The 24,573-nt window shown below is 44.5% G+C and overlaps 2 protein-coding genes across 5 annotated transcripts in view; one reads left to right on the top strand and one right to left on the bottom strand.

Annotated features, from left to right (window-relative positions):
* Positions 1-24,573, bottom strand: part of THEGL (theg spermatid protein like) — an 83,145-nt gene that overhangs the window by 42,186 nt on the left and 16,386 nt on the right. For 2 of the 3 annotated variants that reach the window (XM_003898858.2, XM_009207042.1), the window contains exons 2-3: positions 13,031-13,064; positions 8,323-8,388 (exon numbers count right to left, since the gene is read on the bottom strand). In XM_003898858.2, coding sequence (XP_003898907.1) covers positions 8,323-8,388; positions 13,031-13,064 — 100 coding nt within the window. The remainder of the gene's footprint in view (positions 1-8,322; positions 8,389-13,030; positions 13,065-24,573) is intronic. The other variant, XM_009207041.1, reaches the window with a different exon arrangement.
* LOC116274172 lies at positions 16,178-23,572 on the top strand. 2 transcript variants are annotated; one of them, XR_004182764.1, is made up of 3 exons: positions 16,178-16,245; positions 17,937-18,117; positions 23,149-23,572. XR_004182764.1 is itself a non-coding variant. In XM_031664470.1 (2 exons), exon 1 carries the CDS (start codon positions 17,226-17,228, stop codon positions 17,832-17,834), a length of 609 nt encoding a protein of 202 aa, XP_031520330.1. In that variant the 5' UTR covers positions 17,178-17,225; the 3' UTR covers positions 17,835-18,117; positions 23,149-23,572. The 2 variants fall into 2 exon arrangements, 1 of the variants encoding a protein (XP_031520330.1); XM_031664470.1 differs by lacking the exon at positions 16,178-16,245 and having other exon boundaries at positions 17,178-18,117.

Genomic DNA, 24,573 nt, shown 5'->3' with positions numbered 1-24,573 from the left:
GGGCTACATGGTGAAACCTAGTCTCTACAAAAAAATATCAAAAAACTAGCCAGCAATGGTGGCAGCATCTGTAGTGCCAACTACTTTGGAGGCTGAGGTGGGAAGATTGCTTGAGCCTGAGAGGTCGAGGCTGCAATAAGCCAAGATCAATCAGACCACTGCACTCCAGTCAGTGTGACAGAGCAAGACCCTGTCTCAAAAAACAAACAAACAAACAAAAACCTCCGTACACTTGTTATGACTTCACACATAATTAAATTTGCCCAACTAATTGAGTCAACCCTTTAAAAAGACCCCTGGTTTTCTTTTTTCAGCTTTGCTTATATTTTTAGATATAATCTTTCTTCCTCTGCTCTGTAAACATCAGTCAGAATTATTATTAGAAACAAGAATTAATATCCTTGCTCCCTACCTTCTGCTGATTCCATTTTCTTTTTGTTTCTCTTTTTTGTTTTGTTTTGTTTTGTTTTTGAGATGGAGTCTCCCTCTGTCTCCCAGGCTGGAGTGCAGTGGCACGATTTCGGCTTATTGCAAGTTCCGCTTCCCGGGTTCATGCCATTCTCCTGCCTCAGCCTCCCGAGTAGCTGGGACTACAGGTGCCTGCCACCATGCCCGGCTAATTTTTTTCGTATTTTTAATAGACACGGGGTTTCACTGTGTTAGCCAGGATGGTCTTGATCTCCTGACCTCGTGATCTTCCCGCCTCGGCCTCCCAATCCATTTTCTAAATACGGCTCAAATCTGTCCATCTCTCCTCATTCCCACTGTTCCTTCTTTTGTCCATACTCCCATTATGTCCACGCCTTTCTCTACGCCACTGCCTGAGTGATCTTTCTAAAAGCAAACTTGATCAAGTCAAGAGTGTCTGCCACTCCAGCCTATCTATTCTTTCAGATCATGTCTTAGTCTTTCGGGGATTTTTCCTTGCATAGTTTAGTGTTGTACAGAAGTGGTACTCAATATTGTTTGATGCCCTTTTGTCTCATCAAACTCTACTGGAGCCACCTGCAAAAATTTGGGCAGGGATCTTGCTCTCATCGAGTCTGTTCAAGCCAGCACGGCCTGATGTGGAAATATGGCCTCCATACATACTGTCAGTGTTTCCGTCAGTATGCGAAGGATATCGGTTTTGTTAAATTGACTAAGTGATCTTCCTTGAATGGATTATGTGAGGCATCTACCCAGTGAAAGAAACCATGCTAGTTCCTTGTACATGAGATAAATTTTTTTAAAAGCCACAAGAAAGGCTGGGTGCGGTGGCTCACTCCTGTAATCCCAGCACTTTGGGAAGCCAAGGGAGGTGGATTATTTGAGATCAAGAGTTCAAGACCAACCTGGCCAACATGGTGAAACCCCGTCTCTACTAAAAATACAAAAATTAGCCAGGCATGGTGGCATGCACCTGTAATCCCAGTTACTCGGGAGGCTGAGGCAGGAGAATTGCTTGAATCTGGGAGGTGGAGGTTACAGTGAGCCAAGATAGCACCACTGCACTCCAGCCTGGGTGGCAGAGTGAGACCGTCAAAAAAAAAAAAACTATAAGAAAAATCACATAGTGGTTCAATGAATGAATGAATGGTGAAAACTGGGGACCCACCTGATGGTGACATGCAGTACATATTAGAGAGGAAAGAATAACCACAGGCAGAATAAAAAGCAAATGCCGATGTTTAGACCTCAAGTGAAGAGGGCCACAGGAGGGAGATCCACATGGGGAAGACAGTAACTAGGCTCCCAAAGAGAGAAGTAGTGGGCAGGCTGGGTGCAGTGACTCACACCTGTAATCCCAGGACTTTGGGAGGCCAAGGCGGGCAGATCACCTGAGGTCAGGAGTTTGAGACCAGCTTGGCCAACATGGTGAAACCTCTTCTCTACTAAAAATACAAAAATTAGCCAGGCATGGTGGCACATGCCTATAATCCCAGCTACTTGGGAGGCTGAAGCAGGAGAATCCCTTGAACCCAGGAGGTGGAGGCTGCAGTGAGCCAAGATCACGCCACTCCACTCAAGCCTGGGTGACAGAGCGAGACTCCATCTCAAAAAAAAGAAAGAAGTAGTGGGTAGAGGTGAGAGAACCACGTAATAGAAGACAAAGAGGGGAAGAGTTTGAAAGAAGGATGCATAAAATATATCAAACCAAGTATATTTTGATAAACAATAAAATATATCAAAAAGCATCAAATATAACTTAGATATCATAAAAGGATGAGCTCTGAAAAAAATCAAAAGACAATAGGATTTGGCCAGGCCATTATCAGTGGTAATAACAGAGTGAAAAATATATCTTTGGATAGGGGTAAATATAACAGCTCAGATGGAGAGAGGCTAGAAGAGTCAGGGATTAGGAAGCTGAGGTGATGTGTATATATATACTGGGTTTGCACCCAGTTTCAAATTCAGAGCAAAAATTACCTTAGAAACAACAATGAAATTAAGTGCATAAAATATGGTCCGAATGATGCCCTCCAAGAACTGAACCCTCATGAGATTATAGCTGCTTAAAAATTTTGGCCACAAGTAAATATATAAACTTACTATGTACCCACAATATATTTTTTAAAAAAATAAAACAAAAATTTTGGCCACAAGAACTAGAAAACAGAGTATGAACAAAAGGCATTGAGGATAATATATAAAGCAGGATATTTGGCTTAAAGTTAGAAGGAAAAGACCAGTGGGATGAGAAAGAGCAGAGACTCCACAGTCAAGAAAAATTTAGTGGCTGGGCGTGGTGGCTCACGCCTGTAATCCCAACACTTTGGGAGGCCGAGGCAGGTGGACCTGCTGAGGTCAGGAGTTCGAGACCAGCCTGGCCAATGTGGTGAAACCCTGTCTCTACAAAAGTACAAAAATTAGCTGGGCATGATGGTGGATGCCTGTAATCCCAGCTACTCAGGAGGCTGAGGCGGAAGAATCACTTGAAACTAGGAGGTGGAGGTTGCAGTGAGCCAAAAACGCACTACTGCACTCCAGCCTGGGCGACGGGAAGAAACTCCATCTCAAAAAGAAAAAAAAAAAAGAAAAATTTGGAGGTAAACTTCATCAGGAAGCGGGGAGGCTAACCAACAGGCTAAAGTAGCGTATTATATACAGATAATGTACCACTGTACTGCCAGCATTTTAGAAATTACCTGTTTAGCAGTTACATGGCTAGTAATATCAAGAAAATAAAAATGTAATCTTCTATGGTCCATATCCAGAACTTGACCACAGAGTATAGGATCTTTATCCATACCACACCTGTCTGATGTATCCATGAAACAGAACCAAGTCTGACACCATCACAATTACCCACAGAATTCTAGAATAATGGAACTAGAAGGATTCTGGGGGGTTCAGTGTTCAATCACCCCATTCTGCACAGTTAAAACTCTAGTCTGTTTCAGATTTCCAGATTTAGAAAACACCAAACAGCTCTCATCAGTCCATTTCCAGAGTTGTATTGTTCTGAAATTCTTATAATCTCTCCCATCATAACAAATACTTATTTAGCTTTTATCTCTTTAAAATGCTTTATGGACTTTTTGAATTTAGAAATCAGTCTTCAAACTTTCTTTGCCAGTCTAGTCTAGCCAACCACAAATTCTTGTAATGTTTCCTCATAGGAGCCATCTTTCTTTTAATAATTTTCTTCATTGGCCTTTGAGACTCTCTCTTTCTTGGTTCTCTTCTAGCAGCTTCCTCTGTTTCTTTTTTGTTTGTTTGTTTCTGTTTTTTTTTTTTTTTTTTTTTGAGACAGTTTCCCTCTGTCACCTCTGTCACCAGTGCTGGAGTGCAGTTGCATGATCTCAGCTCACTGTAACCTCAGCCTCCCAGGCTTAAGCGATTCTGCTTCAGCCTCTCAAATAGCTGGGACTACAGGTACGTGCCACCATGCCCGGCTAATTTTTGTATTTTTGTTAGAGACAGGGTTTCATCACGTTGGCCAGGCTGGTCTCAAACTTCTGACCTCAAGTGATCCACCCGCCTTGGCCTCTCAAAGTGCTGGAATTACAGGCATGAGCCACCACGCCCGGCCTCTCTCTGTTTCTTTAGGTAGCATTTCTTTTACAACTCAAACAATGGCACGTGCTCCGGGCTTCCAATCTCTTCAATATTATTATTATTATTATTATTATTATTATTATTTAGAGATGGAGTCTCTCAGTTACCCAGGCTGGATTGCAGTGGCGCAATCTCGGCTCACTGCAACTGCCACCTCCCAGGTTCAAACAATTCTCCTGCCGCAACCTATCTCAAGTAGCTGGAATTACAGGTGTGTGCCACCACGCCTGGCTAATTTTTGTATTTTTAGTAGAGATGGGGTTTCGCCATGTTAACCAGGCTTTCTCAAACTCTTGACCTCAAGTGATCCACCCATCCCAGCCTCCCAAAGTGCTGGGATTACAAGCGTGAGCCACTGCGCCCATCCTCAATATTATTTTATTATTACTAAACGCAATTCCCGAATAAGTCTCTCCAGTTATTCTCAAGTAGTCTCCTGAGTGCTAAATCCGTATTTCCAGATACTTATTGAATGTCTGAAAATCATCTGCATGATCTAATGTATCTTCCTCCCAAACCTATCTCCTTCTTGTATTTTCCCTCGCAGTTATAATAGTATTCTCTGCCTTATTTCTAAAGACACAAAACTAGAAATCATATTTTACTCCTTCCTCAGACTTCTACAATTCATTTGTCACTAGGTCCTGTCCATCTATGTTTTGACTCTAACCTTTGTCTCAACCTTTAAGGCCAATGTTTTAGGATAGGCTATCATTATTTCTCACCTGCATTATTTCAATAACCCCAAATTATCTTCTTGCCTCTGGTATTCCATGCCATCAAAGGAACTGTGCCTTTCTAAAATAGACAGGATGATATAATGGAAAGAAATGGGCTTTGTGGGCAACGGATATAGATTCAAATCCAAGTTGAATCGGGTAACTTACTTAACGTTTCTAAACTTTATTCCCTAATCAAATAATGTCTCCAATTTTTCTATTGGTTGCAAATAGGGTGGGTTGAGTGTTCCAAGATTTTGACAGTTCTAGTAATATTCATTAACGTATCTCTTATCAGTGTATACCTCTACTCAATATATATGTGTGTGTTCCTATCCACGAGTAAGAGAGAATTTAATGCATACTATATTTTTAGTTTTAAGCCTCTTAAAACTTAGTCTTCAGAGTATAGCAAAGTTGCAAGATGCAGCATTAATATACAAAAGTCTACTGATTTTTTAATATGCTAACAAGGAACAATTGGAATTTGAAATAAAAAACAGAATGCTATTTACATTAGCATTGCGAAAAAAATGGAATACATAAGCATAATTCTAACAAAATACATATAAGATCTACATGAGGAAAGCTACAAAACTCTGATGAAAGAATCAAAAAAGAGTTATAAATATTGATAGGTATTCAATATTCATGGATAGGAAGAATCAATATTAAGATATCAATTATTCCCAACTTGGTTTATACATTCAATGCAATTCCAGTAAAAATCCCAGCAAGTTACTTCATGGATATTGACAAACTGATTCTATAGTTTATATAGAAAGACAAAAGACCCAGAATAGTCAACATAATATTCAAGAACAAAGTCAGAGGACTAACACTATCTTACTTCAAGACTTATAAAGCTACAGTAATCAAGGCAGTGTGGTATTGGTGAAAGAAGAGACAGATGAGTGAGATAAAATACAGATCCTGTAAGTAGATCCACACAAATATAGCTAAAGGACTGAAGGCAATCCAATCAAGAAAGGATAGTCTCAGCCAGGTGCGGTGGCTCACACCTGTAATCCCAGCACTCTGGGAGGCTGAGGTGGGCAGATCACCTGAGGTCGGGAGTTCGAGACCAGCCCTAACCAACATGGAGAAACCCCATCTCTACTAAAAATACAAAATTATCCAGGCGTGGTGGTGCCTGACTGTAATCCCAGCTACTCGGGAGGCTAAGGCAGGAGAATCGCTTGAACCCGGGAGGCGGAGGTTGCAGTGAGCCGAGATTGCGCCATTGCACTCCAGCCTGAACAACAAGAGTGAAATCCCATCTCCAAAAAAAAAGGAAATGATAGTCTTTTCAACAAATGGTGCTGGAACAACTGGACATCTACATGCAAAAATAAATAATCTAGACACAGACCTTGCACCTTTCATACACATTAACTCAAAATGTGTCTAGATGTAAACATAAAATACAAAAATATAAAACTTTCAGGAGTTTTATAGAAAAACACACAGGAGAAAATCCAGGTAACTTTGGGTTTAGCAATGAGTTTAGAAACAACACCAAAAGCATGATTCACAAAAGAAAAAACCAGTAAGTTGAACTTCATAAGAATTGAAATTTCTATTTTGTGAAACACACCACTAAGAGAATGAAAAGCTGAACCATAGACTGAGAGACAATATTTGCAAAACTAATATCTGATAAAGGATTGGCATCCAAAACATACAAAGAACACTTAAAACTCAACAATAACAAATAGCAAAAATGGGCAGAGATGAACAAATACCTTACACAGATAAGCAAATATGCTCAACATCAGTTCATTAGAGAATTGCAAATTAAAACAATGAGATACCACTACACACCTATTAGAATGGCTAAAATCCAAACACTGACAACACCAAATGCTGACAAAGATGTGGAACAACAGGAATTCTCCTTCATTGCTTGTGAAAATGCAAAATGGTACAGTCATCTTACAAGAGCTTAGCAGTTTCTTACAGAGTTAAATATACTCTTACCATATTACTCAGCAATTTACCCAAATTACTAAAAACTTATATGTACCAAAAACCTTGCACATGATTGTTTATAGCAGCTTTATTCATAATTGCCAAATTATGAAGCAACCATGATGCCCTTAAATAGATGAATGGATATACCTATATCCATGGTATATATGGATATGATACACCTATACAACTAAATAGTACCACATCAATAGAATATAATCTTAAAAAGAAATGAGCTATCAAGCCAAAAAAAATGGAGGAATCTTAAATGCATATTACTAAGTAAAAGAAGCCAATCTGAACGATTTCATACTGTACACTTCCAACTATATGACTTTCTAGAAAAGACAAAACTATAGAGACAGTAAATAGATTAGCAGTGGCCAAGGGTTTGGAAAGGGAGGAAAGATGAAACGAATAGTTGGAACACAGATAATTTTTAGGGCCGTGAAACTATCCTGTATGATACTATAATGGTGGATACATTATGCATTTATCAAACCCATAAAGCCGCACAACACAAAAAGTGAACCTTAATGTAAACTACAGACTTTAATCAGTAGCAATGTATCAATATTGGCTCATCAATTTTAACAATTGTACCAAAATAATGCAAGATGTTAGTAGTAGGGAAAACTAGGGGGAACGGTAGTAAACATGGGAACTCTGTACTTTCTGCTTAATTTTTCTGTAAACCCAAAACTGCTCTAAAAATTAAAGTCTATTAATTTTGTTTAAAAAGCAATAGGACAGGCATGGTGGCTCACGTCTGTAATCCCAACACTCTGGGAGGCCAAGATGGGAGGATCACTTGAGCACAGGAGTTTGAGGCCAGCCTGGGAAACATAGGGAGACCCCTGTCTCCACAAAAAAAATTAAAAATTAGCTGGGCACATGTGGTCCCAGATACTCAGGAGGCTGAGGTGGAAGAATCACTTGAGCCTGGGAGGTCAAGGCTGCAGTGAGCCATGATTGCACCACTGCGCTCCAGCCTGAGCAACACAGTGAGACCCTGCCTCAAAAAAAAAGCAGTAGGAGATCCAAAAAATATTCAAGCTTGACTCAGGAGCCAAAGAAGAAAAAGAAGAGTCCCTTGGCCAAGTATGAAAGGACTGAGGGTCTAGCTTGCTGAAGACCCAGAGGACAGGTGTGCTCTAATAAGAGGTTTAGCGGTATCAAGATTAGTGATAGCAGCCTTAGAGATACAGGCAGCAAAGCTGGACTTGGAAAATGCACAAAAAGTTTCAAAGCGGTGTGGAGTCACACCCTTGAGCAGTGGTTCTCAAGTCTGTCTGCCTATAGAATCATCTGGGGAGCTTTTAACTCCCAAAGTCTATGGCACACCCCATATCGACTAAATCAGGATTTTTGGGGAAAGCACTCAGCCATTACTAAAGTTCCCCAGGTGATACCAATGTACAGCCAAATTTAAGAACCACTGACCAAGGGTTAGCTTTTTACATGCTGACTACAATGAGGTGATAATATTGGTTCAGAGGATCTGTAGAGGTGGATGGATAAATAATACTTACCTATTTGATGTAATGAACACAATCATCACAAACAAGACCATATAATATTGCCTTACCTGTCTGGAGTTCCCCATTGCTTTTTAGGCTTTGAAAGATTTGGGGTTCTCTTCCTAGAAGAAAAACTAACAAATATCAGCTGATTAATTCAAAGAGAATGCTTAAGAAATATGGTTACATTAGATGACTCCTACTCAAACAAATCCCATATGAGGGGGAAAAAAAGAAGAACTAAAACCAATGCTATATTTGATGTGATTTGAAGAGTACTGAAAGGCTCAAAGTACCCAAACATTCTTTGGACCCAACATTCTCACTTCTAGAATTACTAATATAACACATAATAAAATTAAGACAATAAATTATGCAACCAAACAATGAACATATTGTCTCCAGAAGACCCGAGGTAAAATGCACACTTTTTAACAGGAAAAACCTCAATCAGCCTATTAAGGTCATTTGTAGATGGCTTTGTAGCACTGGATTCTGAAGAGATTGTACAGACAAATTTCAGACAGAATATCTGGCTTTGGAAAACTATGAAATAGGCAAAATACACTTTTGGTACCACTCAACCCCCTCTGTGCCTCACTCTGCTCCCTTGAACCTTCCCTCATTTTTCTTAATCCACTTGTAGCAGAGAGAGTTTGTGCCCTCCAAGCGTCTATGTGTTCCCCTACGTTTCCCAGCCTCCTTTGCAGTGTTTGGAGTGACATAACTGTCATGTCTAATTTCAGCAAGAGTACTGGGTATCACATATGGGCTAGTGTGTCTCTTCCACTTTTCTCTTTCCCTGTTGCAGGGACCTAGAAGTCACATATCCTAGATAGCAGAGCTACAAGGTTGAGAAGGGCCAATCAATTCACACTAGACTCTGGCAGGAGGGAGAAATAAACTTTTATTGTGTTAGGTCATTGAGAGTTCTGTATCTTGTTTGTTAATGTAGCATTGTCTATTCTATGCAGACTAATACACCACCTATGTTGTGGGGACTCATATTACAACTGTGTAATGGCCTTGGTTGGAGTCTGAAGGGCCCAATATATAACAACTCTTTGGATCTACCATCTTTAGAAACCAACTGAAAAATAGGCAGAGGAGTCAGACAAAAACCATATTGAAATGAGTAGTTTGGATCCCTGACACCCCCAAATTGAACTGACATCCCAAAGCTGCAGGCCTCCTCCTGTAGGGGCTAAACTTGCTATGTGATAGAAAGTAGATCACAAAGATCCTTGTACAGATTGATGCACCATCTTACAGATCATTGTGGACAGGCAGGCCCCAAAGAAAAAGGGTCCCAGAAGGGACCAATGCTCTTTCCCAAACCTATCAAACAGATGTCACTCCTACTCCATGGAAAGTCTAACTAAAGAATGAGGCAAGAGGCCAGGAGAATTCCTCAACGGAAATGCTTCAATGTATAATGAGGGAGGTGATAAGGAAAAGCATCCCCCTAACACTTGACTGAGCTCTTTAATAGGCTCCAAACTCTTTTAGAATAAGCCCTAGCCCTGGTGTCAGGTAGGATTCAGTCACTGACACAGCACATACAAGGCATTATGTGAAGAAATGGCCTTCCTAATTAAGTGGTGACTGATGCACCGTGGGAGGAGGCAGCAGGGGAGAGTGGGCTCAATAGTCAGCAGCTCCCAAGGGTGCACACTTGTATAACCTCTCAGCATTTGTTTGGTTGGTTTGTTTGTTTTGTTAGAGATAGGGTCTATGTTACCCAGGCTGGAGTGCAATGGCATGATCACAGCTCCCTGCAGACTTGGACTACTACCCAAACTCAGCCTCCTGAGTAGCTGGGACTACTAACCATACCGGGCTAATTAGGCACAGCATATTTGCATAAAAGCAAACTTTTTGAAGGATACAGGGGTAGATAATGCAGATAGAAATGGCACAATTTCCTCACATGACTCCAAATTAACAGAGCAGAGAGAAACAAGAAGCAGTAAGAAATAACAATAATGGGGCCGGGCGCGGTGGCTCAAGCCTGTAATCCCAGCACTTTGGGAGGCCGAGATGGGTGGATCACGAGGTCAGGAGATCGAGACCATCCTGGCTAACACCGTGAAACCCCGTCTCTACTAAAAATACAAAAAACTAGCCGGGCGAGGTGGCAGGCGCCTGTAGTCCCAGCTACTCGGGAGGCTGAGGCAGGAGAATGGCGTGAACCCGGGAGGCGGAGCTTGCAGTGAGCTGAGATCCGGCCACTGTACTCCAGCCTGGGCGGCAGAGCAAGACTCCGTCTCAAAAAAAAAAAAAAAGAAATAACAATAATGAAAAACTTTTTTGGAACCACACTCCTCACAGCCTTTTTAAGTATAAAACTTTACCAGACACAAACTATCCAGTCACAGGAAAGCTTGTTCACTCAGCATACATTATTTATTTTAAGTACTGTGGTATTTTGAGTGGATACTTGGTACTATTCAGTAGATGTTAATTCTACCTGCTCTACTCCTCAGCCACCTGACAACCTTGGGAAAGTGACTTAACTTTGCTGACTTTCATTTTCTCTCAGTAAAATCTAGTTGATATATCTGTCCTATCTACTTTTCAGAATTCTGGTGAGAAAACCTATTTTTTAACTGAAAACCATTAAACAAAAATAAGGTAGTAGTATTTGCTGCCTGAATAAGGAAGGGGGGAAAAAACTGGAAAGCATGGTAAATACAGCCAGGTGTGGTGGTTCACGCCTATAATGCCAGCACTTCACGAAGCTGAGTTAGAAGGATCACCTGAGGTCAGGAAATTGGGACCAGCCTGGGCAACAAAGTGAGATCTATCTCCACAATAAAATTTTAAAACTAAATGTTAAAACATAAAATACAAAATAAGTCTAAATAATAACCACACATGTAAATGAACAATAAATATGAATGGTTTTGACCCACTTCTTTAAAAAGTGGATGAAAATAATATCTGGTATTATTTACTTTTCACCTACATGAACCATTGATATGAACCCTTGGTGTTTCTCCCTAATGATTTTATAGGATGAGTATCTCTTATCCAAAATGCTTGGGACTAGAAGTATTCGGAATTTTGGATATTTTCAGATTTTGAAATATCTGTATATACATAATGAGGTATCTTGGGGATGAGACCCAAGTCTAAACACAATATTCATTTATGTTTTACATACAACTTACACACATGCCTGAAGGTAATTATATATATAATATTTTAAATAATTTTGTGTGTGAAACAAAGTTTGTGGTAAGTACTTATGTGTGAAATTTTCCACTTGTGGTGTCACGTCCATGCTCAAAAAGTTTCAGATTTTGGAGCATTTGGGATTTTAGATTTTCAGATTAGGGATGCTCAACCTATATTCTGTCTCCTCTTCTAACTGTATCTTAGCCTAACAAAGGGTAAGCATCGGTTTTCAGGAGGCATTTATTGTTGTGCATTATATGCACATATACACATATACATTTTTCTTTTCTTTTTTTCATAAAGGGCACTTTCTTGAAAAGTCATTAGCTACCGTATTTGAATTAGAGGCAAGGAAGATTGGGATACATTGAACTGGAACTTCACAAAATCTGTGATTCGAGATTGTCAATGCAGAATCCCAAATCGCTTAAAAGTTCAGATCTACTAAGTAATGAATCAAGTACCTAGCAAACAAGTGAAAAACTCAGAGAATAGAAGTGTTCTCCAGCCAGGCACGGTGGCTCACCCCTGTAATCCCAGCACTTTGGGAGGCCGAGGTGGGCGGATCACAAGGTCAGGAGATCGAGACCATCCTGGCCAACATAGTGAAACCCCATCTCTACTAAAAATACAAAAATTAGCCAGGTGTTGTGGTGCATGCCCGTAATCCCAGCTACTCAGGAGGCTGAGGCAGGAGAATCATTTGAACCAGGGAGTCGGAGGTTGCAGTGGGCCGAGATCGTGCCACTGCACTCCAGCCTGGCAACAGAGTGAGACTGTCTCAAAAAAAAAAAAAAAAAAAAAGAAAAGAAAAAGGAAGTGTTCTCCTACATCTCAATCTTCTGTCCCACTGTTTAATAAGTCTAAATAATAGCCATACATATAAATGAGCTAATCAGTAACAATAAATATGAATGGTTTTTACCCATTTCTTTAAAAAGTGGATAAAAATAAAATCTGGTATTATTTACTTTTCACCTATATGAACCCTTCGTATTTCTCCCTAATGATTCTATAGGATGAATATCTCTTATCCAAGATGCTTGGGACCAGAAGTGTAACTTCTTAGTAATTCTGTCTTCCTTCATTCCTCTTCCCATAGGAACTGTGATTAGAAAAGGGCCTTATGGGCCAGGCGTGGTGGCTCACACCTGTAATCACAACACTTTGGGAGGCTGAGGCAGATGGATCACGAGGTCAGGAGTTTGAGACCAGCCTGACCAACATGGTGAAACCCCATCTCTACTAAAAATACAAAAATTAGCTGGGCGTGATGGTGCATGCCTGTAATCCCAGCTACTCGGGAGGCTGAGGAAGGAGAATCACTTGAATCCAGGAGGCAGAGTTTGCAGTGAGCCGAGATGACGCCACTGCACTCCAGTCTGGGGAACAGAGTGAAACTCTGTCTCAAAAAAAAAAAAAAAAAAAAGAAAGAAAGAAAGAAAGAAAAGAAAAGGGCCTTATGACAAAGAGAAAGCCTAGGAATGTCCTTTTTGAAAACCCCAAGGTAGACCCACATCAAATGAATCTGCCCCATCCAGATTGGCTGGCCTATTAGTTTAGGTCTGTGAAAATAGTACTATAACTACATCTTACCATTTCCTTACAAAGTCACAGGAAACAGGATTTGCTAAAAGAAAACAAAAGTAAAAGCAAAAATTAGATTCAACAGGAATCAAAAATATGATCAAGATAGCATCACAAATTAAAAGAGAAAGGAGTTAGAAAAAGAAATATTTGAGGAAATGGCCAACTGACATATATCATATTATGTACCAAAATAAACCACAGGTAAATCAAGGAGTTAAATATTTTAAAAACTGAATTAGAGGAAATAAGAGAATATTTACTTGATCCCTGGATTTTAATCTTCTAGAGTTAAAGGTGGCAAAACATATAAAGGACAATATAAATAGATTAAAATACTTAAAATTTCTGTGTCACAAATTAAAACTTAAAGATGATAGAAAACTTTGGAGGAATATTTGGCAATAAATACGATAAAGGGTTAATAGTCTTAACATTTGAAGAGTAAAAATGTACAGATTATAAGAAAACACTAAGGTAAGTGTCAAAATTAAATAGACAAAGGATGAGAACAGAATTATGAAGATATATAAAGGGCTAATAAACGTTAAGTAAAAGTTCATCAGCACTACAGGAAAGGAAAAAAAAAAAAAGAGAGAGAACGCTCAAACTTGCTTGTAATCAAAACAACGCAAAAAATGAGATTTTTCTTTAAACTAGCAAATTGGCAAAAATTTTTTGCAAAGTATAAAGATATTGGCAGGGATGAAATGAGTCCTCTTGTGCACTGCTGGTAAAAGTCTAAATTAGTATATTTTATGAAAAATAATTTGATAGTGTAAGTCAGTAATGTTTACATGCCTTAGTCCAATTCTATTTACAGAAATGGACCCTAAAGAAATAATTCCAAGTGTGGGCAAAGATTTATGCAGAAAAATCTTCATTGTGGTATCTTTAACAGTGGGAAATTAGGTAATCCTGAAATGTCCAAAACACAAGAAATGGTTAAGCTAATGAAAAACCTTGTTTAGAAGCTGTTTTGTTTTTTATTTTAATGTGGAAAAATGTAGGTGATCCCATAGGCTTTATAATGAAGGATTACTCCAGAGTCTTTTCTTAGGAGTTTTTAATCCCATCTAAGAGTCTAGAATGTTTTTGGTAAAGAAAAGTGGGTGTGCTACAGCATCAGACAGACATGGCTCAAACCTCAGTTTTGTTGCTTACTCCACTGTACAATCTTGGGTAATTTCTCAGGGATTTAGTTCCCCCTTCTCAGATAGGAGGATTAATAGGTCTGTGTAAAGATTAGTGATAAACAGCCGGGCACAGTGGCTCAGGCCTGTTATCCCAGCACTTTGGGAGGCCGAGGCAGGCAGATCACCTGAGGTCAGGAGTTCGAGATCAGCCTAGCCAACATGGTGAAATCCCATCTCTACTGAAAATACAAAAATTAGTCGCTCATAGTGGTGCACACCTGTAATCCCAGCTACTCGGGAGGCTGAGGCAGGAGAATCGCTTGAACCTGGGAGGCAGATGTTGCAGTGAGCTGAGATCACGCCACTGCACTCCAGCCTGGGTGACAAGAGCGAAACAACTCCATCTCAAAAAAAAAAAACAAGATTAGTGATAAACAAAACAAGATTAGTGTATATATGTATATCACTTACATATATATGTAAAGAATCTTGCATATAGTAGATGAATGGTAGTTACAATTATTGGTTACAACTTCAGTGTATCAATGGCTTAAATAGAGCACTGTAGGAAACACAATTAACTATTCAGCCAACTTGTGATTTGGCTCCCATAGGCAAGCATGGTGCCAGTATGGACAGAACACAAATGAGGAAGGTCTCTCTTCTCAAAAAGTTTACGCTCCAGTGGGAGGCAGGCTATGAATTTCAACAAAAACAGTTAATGGAACTTTTAAATTCAGATATTTTCTGTTGTTCCAGACCTAAGGGAAAAGGGAGAGTAGTCTACAAAAATGCCCCTCGTGGCCAGCCGTGCTGTCACCCATGAAAGTTGCAGCACTTATTCTATAGGCTTTTTATGTATTACCAACCTTGCCTTTCAGCTTTATGACCTGACACAGGTTGAAGTCAGTAAAAAACTGAATCAGTCCTAAAAGACCATCTATAAGTACTGATAATGTGAATGAATAACTTGCTATTGTTCTTTTGTGCTATAATTTCTCCCATAGGTAAAGCTTTTCCTCTATTTTAGAAAACACAGTTTTGATGTTATCTCATTAATTGGCAGGATGAAATAGCTCTCAGGTGGCTGTTGTTAGCTAATGTCCCAAGCAAAGCAGTGTTACAGTGGTTTCCAAATCTGTCCGCAAATTTGGAGATCTCTTACAAACTACAAGTCCCAGGCCACATCTCAGACCAATTTAGTCACAATCTCTGGGGAAGGGACACAGGCATCAGCATTTTTTGAAGCAGACAAGTTTGGGAACTGCATTTAATGGCTGAGACCACTGGCTCTGGAATCAGAGTTCCTAGAACCAAATTTTGGCTCTAACCTATGATCTAGGGCAAGTTTATTTAAGCTCTCTGCAACTCAGTATTTTCACCACTGAGTTCTTGCTTCAAAAAGTTGTTAGAGGAAAGTTAAATAATGCGAAGAATGAACTCTGCATAGTGTCCAAAAACACAGTAAATACACAATAAATGGCATTATTTGTTAGGCAGGGATCTAGACCCGACATGGCGGCGCCACCTGGCGTAGCAGGCCCTTTGTTCGAGACTTCTCTTCCTCTTTGAACACACCCGCAGACTTGCATACGTCAGAGGTTCCGGCTGGGCAACCACACTCCCCCATGACCTGCAGCTCACCTGCATTCCACAAGTTCGTAAACAGCAGTTTCAGTTAACAGTTTCCAAAGACCCCTTCCTCATGACCCTTACTCGACTCCTGCCCTAGTAGTTTCAAGACCCCCCAGGCCCTGTTTGTACAACCAGCTTCCCTAACTCTCAGGCTATAAAAAAGCCCCTACCCTCCTCCCTCAGCGCGACTTCCTCGGCCCACACCTTTGGACCGAGGAACCTCGCCCGGGAGTCCTAATAAAGGCTAATCTCACTGCCATTTGCCTTGTGTCTTTGTTCCCGGTTCAGCTCCAGCCTCAGTTTACCTTTACATTTGGTGCCAAAAACTGGGAGGAGACCCCCTTCCCCAGACTCCTGCTGGGTCGGGCAGGCTCCCCTCTCCCCAAGCCAGGACCTTCTTTCCAAGCCGGGAGCCGTTTCACCAAATCCAAGACTCAATTTGATCACTGCTGGGTAAGTTTTCCCCTGTCCTGTAGGCCCCCTCCGGGAAGTCCCTGTCCGAAAGGCGTGGCCACGTCAGGGGCTCCCTCCAGTCAACTGTGACCTTGGCACCGGGGACAAGAAGACGTCCAACCTCCCTGGAAGCCGCCGTACCCTGCACTCCGTGTGGCAGTAGGAGGACGCTCCCATTGCCTCCGGACTGCCCCCGTCTTAGGACCATGGGAACTACCCAGTCCAAACCAGACCGAAAATCCCCTCTGGGGTGCCTCGTGGCGAATCTCCAGACTTTAAGTCTCAGCCAAGACATAAAACAAAAGCGGCTCATTTTCTTCTGCACAGTAGCATGGCCGCAGCATAAATTGGATAATCAGTCTCAGTGGCCTGCAGAAGGCACTCTAGACTTTAACATCCTCACGGATCTGACCAACTTCTGCAAAAGACTAGGCAAATGGCACGAGATACCCTATGTTCAAGCCTTTTGGGACTTGCGTTCTCGCCCAGATCTCTGCGCCCAATGCTCGTTAGCTCAGGTCCTACTCGCAAAGTCTCTTCCCTCGAGCAAGGAGAGGGATGATTCCTCCTCTTTTTCTGTGCCTCCTGACACCCTATTCTGGCCACCCCTCCAGTCTCCCGCCCAACCTCCTCCTTACCCTGACCCGCCATTATCCCCGTCCTCATCAATGCCTCCCCTCCCTTCCACCCCCCATGTGTCCTTACCAAACCCGACAGATTCTGTCTCCCCTACCTCCACCTCCTCCCCTTCCTCACCTGTCTCAGCCCATACTCGGTCCAGGACCGACTTCCTGTGTCCCTTGCGAGAGGTGGCAGGCGCCGAAGGAGTAGTCCAGGTCCATGTGCCATTTTCATTGGCAGATTTGTCTAAGGTTGAGGAGCGTGCAGGCTCCTTTTTGGCCAATCCTACTCGTTATATCAAAGAGTTCAGGTATCTATGCCAGGCATATGATCTCACCTGGCATGACCTCCATGTCGTTATGACCTCAACCCTGTCTCCTGAGGAGCAGGAGCGCATCCTAGCGGCAGCCAGGCAGCACGCTAACCAGGTTCATTTAACTGACCCCGCCATGCCAGTCGGCATCGAGGCAGTGCCTTCGGCTGAGCCCGACTGGGACTACCAGGTAGGGCAGGCAGGTCACTGCCACTGTGACATAATGGTTCAGTGCATTCCTGCCGGCATGCAGGCAGCCTCTAACAAATCAGTCAACTTTAACAAACTAAAAGAGGTTGTCCAAGGCGCAGATGAAAATCCAGCTGTTTTTCTTAACCGGCTGACTGAGGCACTTATTCAGTACACCTGCCTTGACCCTGCCTCCCCCGCAGGAGGAACCGTCTTGGCCTCATATTTCATTTCTCAGTCGGCCCCTGATATCCAAAAAAAATTTAAAAAGGTGGAGGAAGGCCCTCAAACTCCCATCCAGGATTTAGTCAAACTGGCCTTCAAGGTCTACAACTCCAGGGAGGAAGCAGCTGAGGCCCAACGACAGGCCAGGCTAAAACAGAAGGTACAACTCCAAACCCAGGCCTTGGTAGCAGCGCTGAGGCCGGCTGGCTCCAGGAGCTCCCAGAAAAGAGGTACTACCTGAGCGCCACCTGGTGCCTGCTTCAAGTGCAGCAACGACGGCCACTGGGCCAGGCAGTGCCATAACCCAAAGGAGCCAACTCGCCCCTGTCCAAACTGTCGGCAGATGGGCCACTGGAAGTCAGACTGCCCCAACCTAAGGACGGTCGCTGCGCCTCCACGTGACGACCCTCCTCTAGGTATTGGAGGCAACTTCCAGCTCCTCGACACCGACGAAGATTGAAGAGGCCCAGACTCGGGGACCCATCTCATTCTCACCGAGCCCAGGGTTATGCTCCAGGTAACGGGTAAGTCCATATCCTTCCTTATGGACACGAGGGCTACCTACTCTGTTTTGCCTTCCTTCAGTGGCCCCAGCCACCCCTCCACTGTCACAGTCATGGGAATTGACGGCACTCCCTCCACCTACCACCAGACTCCTCCTCTATCTTGCCGCCTGGATGGCTCCCTCTTCTTGCACTCATTTCTTATCATTCCTTCGTGCCCAGTCCCCTTGTTAGGACGAGATCTCCTCTCCAAGCTAAGGGCCTCAGTTCACTTCCGACCCAACCCCTCCTCACACCTCACGTTCCTCTTCCACCTTCTCTCACCTGACAAACCCTGCCAGGCTGACCCCCCACTCCTGTTTCCAGTCCCCATTAACCCTAAGGTGTGGGACACCTCCACCCCGATCACTGCCCAGCACCATACTCCGGTCCGCATCCGGCTAAAGACCCTTCCAAGTTCCCCTCTAGACCCCAGTTCCCTATCTCCCTTGAACACCGACAAGGACTAAAACCCATCATTACACACCTGCTCCGGCAGCACATTCTAGTTCCTGCCAACTCACCATGTAATACTCCTATCCTGCCTGTATGGAAAAGCTCTGGGGCCTATCACCTCGTACAGGACCTACGCCTCATCAATGAGGCACTAGTCCCTACCTTTCCAGTTGTTCCTAATCCCTATACACTCCTCTCGCGCATTCCCCCTGACACCACTCATTTCACTGTCCTTAACCTGAAGGATGCCTTCTTTACCATCCCTCTACACCCAGACTGCCACTTTCTGTTTGCCTTCACATGGGAGGACCCAGACACTCATGTTTCTTCCCAGCTGACCTGGACTGTCTTGCCTCAAAGGTTCCGAGACAGCTCCCATTTTTTCGGACAGGCACTGGCATGGGACATCCTCCTCTGCCCCCAACCCATAGCACCCTTCTACAATATGTAGATGATCTATTACTGTGTAGTACTTCCTGAGAGTGCTCCCTTGCAGACACTGCTACACTTTCAAATTTTCTAGGCGACCGAGGTTATTGGGTTACCCCGGCTAAGGCTCAACTTTGCACCCCTACTGTCACCTACCTAGGTATACTCCTCACACCTACCACAAAAAGCCTCACGGCAGATAGAATGAGCCTCATCAAAACTCTCCAGCCTTCTCAGGATGTGGAATACATCTTGTCCTTCCTAGGACTGGTAGGGTATTTCAGGCATTGGATTCCCAACTTCGAGGTCTTAGCCAAGCCCCTCTACCAGGCTGCCAAGGAGACACCCACCGGACCACTGTCCGACCCTTCTTTGGTTGCCAACTCTTTCAAGAAGCTTCAGGACTGTCTCCTTTCTGCCCCTGCTCTCTCTCTCCCCAACCTCCTTCGGCCCTTTCATCTGTTCACCGAGGAGCGCCAGAAGGTAGCTACTGGCCTCCTAGCCCAGCTGGTTGGATCCACATACCAGGCTGTGGCCTATCTCTCCAAGCAGTTAGATCCCACAGTCCAGGGCTAGCAACCTTGTCTGTGAGCCCTGGCGGCTGCCACAGAACTTACCCAAGAGGCCCTCAAGCTTACCCTAGGGCATCCTCTCACAGTCTACTCTTCTCACTGACTGTCAGATCTCATCACACATAAGTGTCTCAGCCATCTCATCCTGTCCCAGCTTCAACAGTTCCACCTGCTATTCATTGAAAACCCTCACATCACTCTCACCACCTCACCCGCTGTAAATCCTACTACCCTCTTGCCCACTCTAGGATACGATTCCGCCCCCACACATTCCTGCCCAGAAGTTCTCACCACCCTGCCACCCGTCTGCCTTGGTCTTTCCGAACAGCCGTTAGAACACCCAGACCATACCCTGTTCGTAGACGGGAGTTCTGTCTTAATCCCCAATAGACGCCGACAGGCAGCATACGCTGTCGTAACAGCAACCCAAACGGTTGAAACCAGGCCCTTGCCTTTAGGCACCACCTCTCAGAAGGCTGAACTCACTGCCCTTACTCGTGCCTTACTTCTCTCCGAAGGGCAGAGGGTTAATATCTATACAGACTCTAAATATGCTTACCTTATTGCACATGCTCACTCTATTCTCTGGCAAGAGCGCAGGTTCCTTACCACCAAAGGGACGCCAGTAGTCAATGGACCACATATAAAGAGGTTGCTTGATGCTCTCCAGGCCCCCAAAGAGGTAGCGATCATCCACTGCAAAAGCCACTGGCATTCTAAGGACCTGTGTCACAAGGTAACAGCCTAGCTGACTCCACTGCATGGGCCACTGCCCTCACTTCCTCTCCTCCCCGAGCATCTTTACTCTTTCTTTCCCCCGCATATTCCCCCAACTACTCTTCCCAGGAACTTCAAACCCTGATGGCCCACCCCAGTGTTACCTGAAACAAGGATGGGTGGGTGTTCATTGACAGCCGAATAGCGCTCCCTCAGACTCAGGCAGTACATACACTGACCAACATACAACTCTACATAGGACTCAAGGCTATATATAATTTCCTAGAACCCATCTTTCACCTTCCCTCACTACAGGCCCAAATTAAGAAAGTACATCAGCAATGTGCCACCTGTTCGGCCACTAACCCCCAAGGTAGGCTCAGACACCCAGGGCCTACTCATCAGCTAAGAGGCCACCAGCCAGGAGAAGATTGGCAACTTGATTTTACCCACATGCCCCGATATAAAAAATTTCGCTACCTGCTGACCTTAGTTGACACCTTCTCAGGATGGATTGAGGCTTTCCCCACCACTCGAGAGACTGCAGAAGTCGCGGCAACTACTCTCCTAGAGCACATCGTCCCCAGGTTCGGTCTCCCAGAAACCATCCAATCAGACAATGGTCCAGCTTTCCTTTCCAAACTCATCCCCAGGTGGCAGCCGCACTCCAGATTACCTGGAAGCTCCACATTCCCTACCACCCGCAGTCGTCTGGTAAGGTAGAACTTGCAAACGGCCTCCTTAAACTGCATCTAACCAAACTCACTCTAGAAACCCGCCTGTCATGGATAACTCTCCTTCCCTTGGTTCTTATTTGTCTCAGGGCAGCTCCACGGGCCCCCACAGGGCTCAGCCCTCTTAAGCTGCTGTACGGACGCCCGTTCCTCTTCCAGGAGCTGCCAGCCCTCTCCCCTCCCTTAGGCTCCTACCTCCCTTACTTAACCCTCCTTCGGGAGCTTCTAAGAAAACACGCGGACAGGTGTCTTCCCACACCCGCTTCCCTAAACCCTAAAAATCCCGCCATTGTAGCACCAGGAGACCTGGTACTGGTCAAGCAGCTGCAGCCCCGAGCCTTATCTCCCCGGTGGGAAGGACCATATACTGTAATCCTTACCATGCCCACTGCTGCCAAGCTCCTTGGCCTTCCCTCCTGGTATCATCTGTCCCAGCTGAAAAAGGCACCCACCCAGCATGATTCTAGATGGACGGCTCAGGCCGTTGCCCCTACTAAACTATGACTTACGCATGCCAGTAACGACCCTCTGCCTAACCTTCCTCAGCTATCCAGTTCTCCTGAGCCTAGGTAAGACTCCTGCCCGAACTCCCCCCGTCAACCCATTCCACTGGAGATTCTATCTGTCAGAGCCCTGGACCCAAAACAATCACATAAGTTCCCACATCTTAGCCACAGTTGACTGCCGGCCCCAAGGGTGCCAGAGTCAAGTTACCTTTAACTTCTTCACCTTTAACAGTTGCCCTGACTGGTGGAACTCGGTCATATGCTTTCTCTATGATCAGGTAGAATATAACTGTCTCAATTACTGGGTAGAAACCAATGGCGGGTGTCCATATCATTATTGTAACATGCATTTTACTTACCTCAACATGTCATCACCAAGTGGCAGCAACCGGCATCAACAGTTCAGTTAGTCAGATCATACGGACGAGGAGAAGTGCCTACATTCTTCCTTACCATTCCTGACCCATGGGACCCTCAGTGGGCATCAGGTATAGAGGCTCGCCTTTACCGGCACGGCTACAAGTCTTATCCCGTAGCCCAACTCAAGATTTATAGAGCCTACGTCAGGGTCACAAGCAGCCTCGTCAGCCTGGCCTCTGATATCAAACAACAAGAAGAGGTTATCTCAGCTCTAGCCAACCCAGACAACACAGCCAACGAGCCTCAGGGCAGCGGTAACCCTTTTTCTTGGCTAACCCTAGTCAGAGAAGGGGCCCAGGTAGTACATATGGCCGGGGTGTACAACATCTCCCATTGTTTCTTGCGTGCAGCATTGAATAAGCCCCCACTGGTTGCGGTACTTTTACCTAGCCCTTTTTACTCCTCTAACCTAGCCCCCTCCTTTCCCCTTCCCAGCCGAACCCTGGGGGAAGTTCCTCTGTTCCAAGACCTGCTTAAACAACAACTCCCCTTTTGCTACTCCACCCCTAATGCTTCCTGGTGCAACCGGACAGGATCGGCGCTTCCAAATCTCACTGCCCACCCCAGGCGGGTATTTTTGGTGCAACTCCACCCTGTCAAAAACTCTCAAGGCTTCCAACACTACCCTATGCGTTCCCATCTCCCTAGTCCCCAGCCTCACCCTGTACAGTGAAGCCGAGCTATCCTCTCTTCTGTCCCTTGCCCGCCCCCTCCAGGCAAGGGCAGTATTCCTTCCGCTAATGATTGGAGTCTCTTTAGCTGCATCCCTCGTGGCCTCTGGCCTTGGAACTAGAGCCTTAACTCATTCTGTCTGATCCTCTCAAGACCTTACGGCCCGATTACAGGTAGCAATTGAAGCTTCGGCAGAATCCCTGGCTTCCCTCCAACAACAGATCACCTCAGTTGCCCAGGGGGCAGCCCAGAATCACAGGGCACTCGACCTCCTTATGGCTGACAAAGGCGGGACCTGTATGTTCCTTAATGAAGAATGCTGCTACTACATCAATGAGTCAGGACTAGTAGAAACCAACCTCCTCACTCTAGAAAAAGTCCAAGAAGGACTCCACAAAAAAACCTCGGGATTAGAGTCCCCACTCGGGTGGTGGCAGTCGTCCATGGCTGGGTAGGTCCTACCCTTCCTAAGCCCCTTACTAATCACTGGCTTCTTACTACTCATAGCTCCCTGTATCCTCCGCTTCATCCAGGACCGCATGAAAGAAGTCTCCTGGGTCACTTTCAATCAGATGCTGCTCCACCCCTATACCCGAGTTCTGACCTCCGAAGAACCCCACGACGACCCATACCAGCAGGAAGCAGCCAGATGAACACGTCGCCGCTTTTTTCTTATTAGAAAGAGGTCAGAATGTTAGGCAGGGATCTAGACCCGACATGGCGGCGCCACCTGGCATAGCAGGCCCTTTGTTCGAGACTTCCCTTCCTCTTTGAACACACCTGCAGACTTGCATATGTCAGAGGTTCCGGCTGGTCAACCACACTCCTCCATGACCTGCAGCTCACCTGCATTCCACAAGTTCGTAAACAGCAGTTTCAGTTAACAGTTTCCAAAGACCCCTTCCTCATGACCCTTACTCGACTCCTGCCCTAGTAGTTTCAAGACCCCCCAGGCCCTGTTTGTACAACCAGCTTCCCTACCTCTCGGGCTATAAAAAAGCCCCTACCCTCCTCCCTCAGCTCGACTTCCTCGGCCCGCACCTTTGGACCGAGGAACCTCGCCCGCGAGTCCTAATAAAGGCTATTCTCACTGCCATTTGCCTTGTGTCTTTGTTCCCGGTTTGGCTCCAGCTTCAGTTTACCTTTACATTATTAATTCTAAGAATTTAGGAATTAAGATTCTGCTTAAATTTCTGAGAATTAAAAAATGTGGCCGGGTGCAGTGGCTTACACCTGTAATCCCAACACTTTGGGCGGCCGAGGCGGGTGGATCACCTGAGGTCCGGAGTTCAAGACCAGCCTGGCCAACATGGTGAAACCCCATCTCTACTAAAAATAACAAAAATTAGCTGGGCCTAGTGGCAGGCGCCTGTAATCCCAGCGACTCAAGAGGCTGAGGGAGGAGAATCGCTTGAACCCAAGAGACGGAGGTTGCAGTGAGCCGAGATCGTGCCATTGCACTCCAACCTGGGGAACAAGAGCAAAACTCCGTCTCAAACAAACAAACATAAACAAAAATGTTTAAGTAATTGTTAAGGAAGTGTTTACTATTAAGGGTTCCAATTGCTTTTTTTTTTTTTTTTGAGACAGGGTCTCTCTGTCACCCAGGCTAGAGTGCAGTAGCGCAATCATCACTCACTGCAACCTCCACCTCCCCAGTTCAAGCGATTCTCATGCCTCAGTCTCCCAAGTAGGTGGGACTACAGGTATGTGCCACCATGCCAGGCTAATTTTATTTTTTGTAGACGGTCTCACTATGGTGCCCAGGCTGGTCTTGAACTCCTGGGCTCCAGCAATCCTGCTACCTTGGCCTCCCAAAGTGCTAGGCATGAGTCACCACGCCTAGCCACGAAAATTGTTAAAATGTTTAACCTACTTTGTAAACGTACTCACATGTATTTTCATTGGTTTATGTGTTTCTACCCTCCATTT

The sequence above is a fragment of the Papio anubis genome, chromosome 3 (genome assembly GCF_008728515.1).
Source record: "Papio anubis isolate 15944 chromosome 3, Panubis1.0, whole genome shotgun sequence".
Taxonomy (NCBI): Eukaryota; Metazoa; Chordata; class Mammalia; order Primates; family Cercopithecidae; genus Papio; species Papio anubis.
This window is presented reverse-complemented; position numbering and strand designations above follow the sequence as displayed.

What these genes read in the sequence shown, in the direction of transcription:
- LOC116274172 (XM_031664470.1), top strand. Translation starts at nt 17,226, where the DNA reads ATGACCTCAACCCTGTCTCCTGAGGAGCAGGAGCGCATCCTAGCGGCA.